Source organism: Phoxinus phoxinus (genome assembly GCF_949152265.1).
Source record: "Phoxinus phoxinus genome assembly, chromosome: 2".
In the NCBI taxonomy this organism is placed as follows: domain Eukaryota; kingdom Metazoa; phylum Chordata; class Actinopteri; order Cypriniformes; family Leuciscidae; genus Phoxinus; species Phoxinus phoxinus.
In genome coordinates, this window is record NC_136877.1 from 34,235,088 (window position 1) to 34,242,498 (window position 7,411).

The following is a 7,411-nucleotide window of genomic DNA, read 5'->3' on the forward strand; positions in this document are numbered from 1 at the left end:
ATTGCTCATAACTACCACATCATTATTAATCCGAGCCACGCTCATTGACGTGCTTTTATTATTTTCCATGTTTCTCCCTTTGGAAAAAATCACCCCCGGACTGGAACTATAGTGTGGACTGGGGCCTTTAGTTTGGTTGGGAGACAACAGGAACCAGTGACAAGCACATTCCGAATCAGTCGTCACCAGTTAATCTAGACCTGCTGCCGTGTCTTATTAGACCATTATCCACATCACTTTCATCACTGATTTTTTTCCACAGAGGCGTGGAAATAAAGCTCACTGATCCCAGACCAACCTTGGAAAGAGTAAATAAATCAACAATATGCTCCGCATGAAAGATTGGGTGTGTTTAAATGCCAAGGTCTCCATTTTTATGAATCTTTTAATGCATTGTCGGAGCTGTTCAATTGGCAATAGTGCTGAAACATATCAGCAGAGATCATTGCATAATACTCGATTTTCTATTTTATTTGAATTTCCTTACCTTTTTGTTCTCAGGTTTGTTCTTCTCTTTCCTTGTGATCTGCTGAAAGGCTGGTGTTTAATATGGCATATTATATTGACATTATGTGATACTGTTGTGATTCAATATTAAATATCAAAATAATTAATTAACATTATGAATAGTGCACATGTCTATTATGATCTGACTATTCACACTTTCAGAGTGATAACCAATATGATATTGATAATTATCAAGTAAGCAAAATAAGATAAGAGACTGGGGCTAGTTGGCAGTGGGATATCTCATTGTAAGGTTTTGAGTCAAATGGAATTTTCTAGCTGAGGTTTTGTATGTTTTTTTGAACATTTAGTTGAAAACAACCTTAGGCCTACATTACATTAATGAATACATTTCCAACATCAGCATTATATTTTTGAAGTAGATGTTGGAAAAACAATTGAACACAATAAAAGCAAACGTAGGCTCCATTCAGACAGGAAACTTTAAAGTACGTTAGGCCTACTGTCAAAAGTAGGAGTTACTGACAAAACATGTCAATAGTCACCGGGGTAAACAAAAAAAATTAACAAGCACCTTTCTCCCATTTTGCGCTTGTATCAATAATAATATTATTATTATTAGGCTATTAATTTTTAATTGTTTCATAACGATCTAACGGTTAAATAGTTTTTACTTGCTGAACCTTTTTGCAATTTCTGAGATCTTGTGGTCGGTCTGGTCGCGCTCCTCCCCCTCCTCCGGATCTCTTTATAAATCCAAAGAGAAAACATCATTAGCAGACTGATAGCAGCGTCTGTCTGATCCACGCACCTCTCCATACTCTACTATAAAATCAAGAGCACCCATCCATGCTCGCCAACAAGCTTGACGGACCGCGTCGAGGACGGTCTTTTGACTCCATCAATAAGAGTAACGAAGATAAGCAACTCAACAATGAGGTAAGAACAACTTTTTACATGTAGGCCTACTCAAAATGCTTAGCCATAGTGTTTAAAAACGGATGTATTCTTGTATTGCTTTACTTATACAATAGTTACAATAGTGTATGCAATCATTAATTGCTGAGGTTCAAAAAAGGGAATAATATAGCTGATTTTTTTATATTTATTCTAACTCTTTACAATGACTTTCATTAATAATAAAATATTAAATATATGTTGTGCTTAACATATCATGAATGTGCATTTAAATAATAATAAAAAACGTATAAGCCATATATTTTTGTATGCGCATGAACTTCTGATCTATGTATTGTATATTGTTAATATAACAGAAAAAAAAGGTGATTTGTTGATATGATTGGCCTTTAACTTTTGAGTCACTGTCCACCACATAGTACTGGTTTAGTCGTGTCGGCTAAGTATTTATTAGCACTATGATCCATCCTACCCAACCTGTTGACAATGTTCTTTAGGCTACATCATGTTATTTGCATTTGAATAACGATTTCCTATATGAAAAGCAGGTCAAAAACAAACATAAGTTCATTCACGCAGGATATTACACATCTGCTCTATATAGTAGAGAGATTGTCATGGTAATGTGAAGAGACACCTGAGTACTGAATATAATACTCTCTCTCTCTCTCTCTCTCTCTCTCTCTCTCTCTCTCTCTCTCTCTCTCTCTCTCTCTCTCTCTCTCTCATTAAGCTGAACAAAACTACTCTTCATAAGAAAGACGAGAACAAAGACAAGACACTTTCCTCCAAGAGAGAACATGCTGCAATTGTCTTCTCTCTGAAGAATGAAGTTGGAGGGCTTGTGAAGGCTTTAAAATTATTTCAGGTACATAAATGTTTTCTGTTCTATCTATCTGTATTATTTGGTTATTGTTAACTTTAGTAGAATCATACAGTAGCTGGCACTATACATTAATGGTTAAATAACTAATTGTATAGCAATTCCAGCTAAAACAATAATTTACGATAATTGTCAAACCATATCATGGAAAGTATGGACTATGAATGAAGAAACGCTGGTTATATATGTATAAACTTAAGTACCTTCTCACTGCAGTTATCACACATTATAAATCTAGTACATCTCCAAATATATGTATACAATGATTTGTACGCTAATTATATTTCAAAGAGTAAATGTGGAAAATTATTCATTTTCATTTGTTATAAACAGGACAACCAGGTAAATCTTTTGCATATCGAGTCACGTAAGTCCCGGCGGCGTAACTCGGAGTTAGAAGTCCTAGTGGATTGTGACAGTGATCGAGAAACTCTGAAAGATATTGTTCAGCTGCTGCGCAAACAAACAAGCATAATAGCCATGGACTCACCTGATAAGTTCTGGACGCCTGTGAATGGTACTGTGTTTTACTCCTTCATTAGATTGACAAGTACTGCACAGAAAGTTGTGTAACACTGTGAAAATACATTTTTCAGATCTTGCTGAAGTGCCTTGGTTCCCTAAGAAGATCTCAGATCTGGATAAGAGTGCCTGTCGTGTTCTAATGTACGGTTCAGATTTGGATGCGGATCATCCGGTTTGTATTGCCTGCTTCAGAAATTCACTGGTTATTGATGATTAGTAGTACTTGCATCATACTGCTCATGTCTTCAGTGTTTGAGTTGTGACCCTGTGTATGAAAACGTTTTTGTTCTCATATGATTTCAGGGATTCAAAGACAACGTGTATCGTAAGAGAAGGAAATATTTTGCTGATCTTGCCATGAGTTACAAACAGTACGTTTAATAAGGTTTTAACAATAACTGGATTAATTCCGTACGTTTCATACACATAACACATTTATATATCTTTAATATTGACATGGTTCTATCTCACTCTGCAGTGGAGATCCCATACCACGCGTGGAGTTCACAGAGGAAGAGGTGAAGACGTGGGGTGTAGTGTTTCGGGAGCTGAATAAGCTGTACCCCACACATGCCTGTAGAGAGTACCTGCACAACCTGCCTCTGCTCACCCAGTACTGCGGCTACAGAGAGGACAACATACCACAGCTGGAGGACGTGTCCAGCTTCCTGAGAGGTGAGACCGAGCACACATGATCAGTACACACACAGTTTTTTTTTTAAAGATACATTTTAACCTTACAATAGGTACAAGAGGAACTGAAGAGAAATATGAGTTGTGTCACCAGCAGGGGACAGTAGATATGTGGCTGTGTATGTGTGTTTCAGAGCGAACTGGCTTCACCATTCGCCCTGTTGCTGGGTACTTGTCACCGAGAGACTTTCTGGCTGGTCTGGCCTTCAGAGTGTTTCACTGTACACAATATGTGCGTCACAGCTCAGATCCTCTCTACACTCCTGAACCGTGAGTACAATGCACATGTCCCTTTATCTCTTCAGGCCGATTTATCGACACAATCTTTTGAAATAGGCTTTTATGAAGCAGCACCCATTGTTGAAGCAACTCACTGTCACAGCACCTTTTATTCAATAAATCAAACTAGATCCAGATGATTTAAGCAGTTGTATTTTGTACTTTGGGTTTTGGGCTCCATTTCTTGTGCTGTCGTTTTAACATTTCTTCATGGGTGAATCAAGGTCTAAATCCCTGTTGAATTTTGTTATTAAATTTTGAATATCAAATCAATGTTGTTATAATGCAGCATTGTTTTAGTGTCTAACTTTTCATACGGGTCTTGTTCAAATTTCATCATCGATTTTGTTAACCTTTAAACAACCGTTTATCATTGTTTCAATGTTATTTCAGCGATGAAACAACAACTCAACAACATTTAATAGCTTGCTCCTGCTTCACTTCACGCTTGTATGTGTCATGTGAAATAGGCACATACAAATAAATTAATAAATGAAAGAGATCTTCATGTCTATGTCTTTCAGGGACACGTGTCATGAGCTGCTGGGTCATGTTCCTCTATTGGCTGAACCAAGTTTTGCACAGTTCTCTCAGGAATTAGGACTGGCTTCTCTCGGGGCGTCTGATGATGCTGTGCAGAAATTAGCAACAGTATATATTTCAGTACATTTTGCTGTGCATATAAAGCCTTAATATTTTTTGCAGTAGTTTTGATGGTTGTTATGTTGGTGTGTGTGTGTGTGTGTGTGTCATTGCAGTGCTATTTCTTCACGGTAGAGTTTGGCCTGTGCAAGCAGGAGGGTTCACTCAGAGCATACGGTGCTGGACTTCTCTCGTCCATCAGCGAACTTAAGGTACACTAGATACGCATTATCGGTTTTAGAATTAAAGATTAGAACAATCATCTTTTTATGTTCAATCTAATCATTTGAACAATAAATATTAATAAAATATGTGACCCTGGATCACAAAACCAGTCACAAGTCGCACGGGTATATTTGTGGCAATAGCCAACAATACATTGTATGGGTCAAAATTATCGATTTTTAAGTAAAGATCATGTTCCATGAAGATATTTAGTAAATTTCCTACCGTACATATATAAAACATGATTGAATGCAGCAAAATCGCGAACATAAATGAACAACTTTAAAGGTGATTTTTTTCAATGTTTTGAATTTTTGGCACCCTCAGATTCCAGATTTTCGAATAGTTTTATCTCGGCCAAATATTGTCCTATCTTAACAAACCTTACATCAATGGAACACTTATTTATTCAGCTTTCAGATGATGTATAAATCTCAATTTCATAAAATTGACCCATGTGACTGGTTTTGTGCTCCAGGGTCACATATTAGTTGTTCCCTATTTACTTATTTTATGTTTTCAAAAGTCTCTTCTGCTCACCAAGGCTACATCACTGTATCAAAAATACAGTAAAAACTGTAATATTGTGAAATATTATTAAAATTTAAAATAATGTTTTCTGTTTTAATATATTTTTTTAAATGTAATCTATTCCTGTGATGGCAAAGCTGATTTTTCAGCATCATTACTCCAGTCTTCGGTGTGTCACGATCCTTTGGAAATTGATTTGCAGCACATTTATTTTATAAGAAACATTTATTATTATTATCATCGCACACATTTTTTTTTTTTGATGAGTAGAAAGTTCAAAAGAGCAGCATTTATGTGAAATAGAAATATTTTGTAATATTATAAACTGTAACATTACTGCGATGTGACACTGAAACACATGTTTTGTTTTAAAGCACTCTCTCTCAGGCGCTGCTAAAATCCTTCCCTTTGAGCCCAAGGTCACCTGTAAGCAGGAGTGTCTCATCACCACCTTTCAAGATGTTTACTTTGTTTCAGAGAGCTTTGAGGAAGCTAAATTTAGAATGCGGTAAATCAATTTTTTTGTATATGTGACCTGTTATATTTCTATATCATTATTATTTTGTTTTAACCATGCATTTTATCCTTCACAGTGAGTTTGCAAAGACAATCCAGCGTCCATTCTCCCTGCGTTATAACCCGTACACACAGAGCGTATGTGTGCTGAAGGACATGCCCAGCATCAACGATGTGGTCGAGGAGCTCAGACACGAGCTGGACATTGTAGGAGACGCTCTCTGTCGACTCAGCGCGCACCCTGGTGTCTGAAACCAATATGACTCTCGCTCATATTAATAGGCTTTTATTCCAGCTATCTCTTATATCAGAGCACGCTACTCAACATTCAGCACTGCCATAGTATTATCTCATTATCTACCTTCTCTGACTGCAGAGGTGAATCACTCGTAATGTCTCTGTGAGCACCTTTCCTCTGCTACTGATAATCTGCCAAATACCACAGAGCACTTGAATATCCAAGCACTGCTTTCAGGAGAGTCTTTAAGTGCTCTTTATATACACCAACAAGCTCAGAGTCCTTCACTGCTATTCAAACACCACCACAGAAAAAACTACAGCCACCACTTTATCTCATGACCACTATATTCATAAAGTCTAACTTCCTCTCCACTATGACTTCAGTCTCTGTAAATACACAGGAAAAATAGAAATGGTTAATCCTTGTCTGGAGTCTATCTTCAGAGACAACGCTCAGGTTTGAAAAACACTCCTACAAACATTGCATCTTGAGACTTTCACACATTCGTGTTATAGTCGTAAAATGATCAAACTCTTAACTAAAACTTAGATCACTCTAAATTCGTAATTTGCTGTGTACTCTCAACCAGTTAAAGGGTTTTCCCAACATCAGACCTGTATCTTTAAGAAAATGTACCCATTTCTTACCATGAGCTGAATAATTTATTTATTGGCATTTGTGATATAAAAATATGCCTTATAACCAAAATGTTTCACCTTTTTTTAATTATCCTGGTGTGAAGCTAAAGCTGTGGTTTGTATATTGTGTTTTGTGTTCTGAAGACAGTATAGCCTATTTGCTGCTTGTCCGTGTCAATTTCTGTTTTACTGAATTCCAATTAAGAAAGTTGATACTCAAAGTGAACAAGTAGAAATCAAAATGTAATAAATAGATTAATGCACAAATTAAATAATTTATTAGCAAACATAATCTGAATCACACAAATGATTCAGGTGGAATTATTGAAACAAAGTAGCTCACAAAGCCCAGAATTTTGTATATGTGTTTGTTGGCCTTTAATCATTATCTCCATGATTTTTTTCCATCAAAGATTGTTATTAGTTTCTACAGAGTTAAAAATGACCCCTCAAAAATCACATTTACCAGCAGAGGGCAATGTTGTTCTATTACAATGGTTACTTAACGGAACACAATCCATATAGGCTACCCTAAAATTTAAAGAAACAAATCTCATAGCAATGTTTTAACAAAACAAAACAAAAAAAATCCAGTCGCATTCATTTTGGTTTGATTTTATTTATTTTGCATGTAGTGTTTAAAGTTGTGCGTTTACAGTGGTGAGAAAATTACAATTACAGGACAATACAGATGTTTGTAGCCTAACACTAAACATGTGCTATTGATTCAGCCAGGTAGGCTACATCCATAATCGCATACTTCCCTACTATATAGTAGGCTATGTCCAAATTCACAGCACTCATAAAAGAGTAGACAAAAAGTACCCGATGGATGACCTACCTCCGGCGAGA

The 7,411-nt window shown here is 36.4% G+C and overlaps 1 protein-coding gene across 1 annotated transcript; it reads left to right on the forward strand.

Moving 5' to 3' along the window:
- The first annotated feature begins 1,236 nt into the window (after nucleotides 1-1,236).
- tph1b (tryptophan hydroxylase 1b) lies at nucleotides 1,237-6,625 on the forward strand. The gene is made up of 11 exons (XM_079604793.1): nucleotides 1,237-1,407; nucleotides 2,120-2,254; nucleotides 2,603-2,786; nucleotides 2,866-2,966; nucleotides 3,098-3,165; nucleotides 3,273-3,469; nucleotides 3,622-3,757; nucleotides 4,291-4,417; nucleotides 4,525-4,620; nucleotides 5,539-5,672; nucleotides 5,758-6,625. The coding sequence occupies exons 1-11, from the start codon at nucleotides 1,318-1,320 to the stop codon at nucleotides 5,930-5,932; spliced, it is 1,443 nt and encodes a 480-aa protein (XP_079460919.1). The 5' UTR covers nucleotides 1,237-1,317; the 3' UTR covers nucleotides 5,933-6,625.
- The last annotated feature ends 786 nt before the right edge of the window (nucleotides 6,626-7,411 follow it).

What these genes read in the sequence shown, in the direction of transcription:
- tph1b (XM_079604793.1), top strand. Translation starts at nt 1,318, where the DNA reads ATGCTCGCCAACAAGCTTGACGGACCGCGTCGAGGACGGTCTTTTGAC. An exon ending in GTTCTGGACGCCTGTGAATG is followed by an intron (nt 2,787 to 2,865) that starts GTACTGTGTTTT and finishes TACATTTTTCAG; the next exon opens with ATCTTGCTGAAGTGCCTTGG. An exon ending in CGTGTCCAGCTTCCTGAGAG is followed by an intron (nt 3,470 to 3,621) that starts GTGAGACCGAGC and finishes TGTGTGTTTCAG; the next exon opens with AGCGAACTGGCTTCACCATT.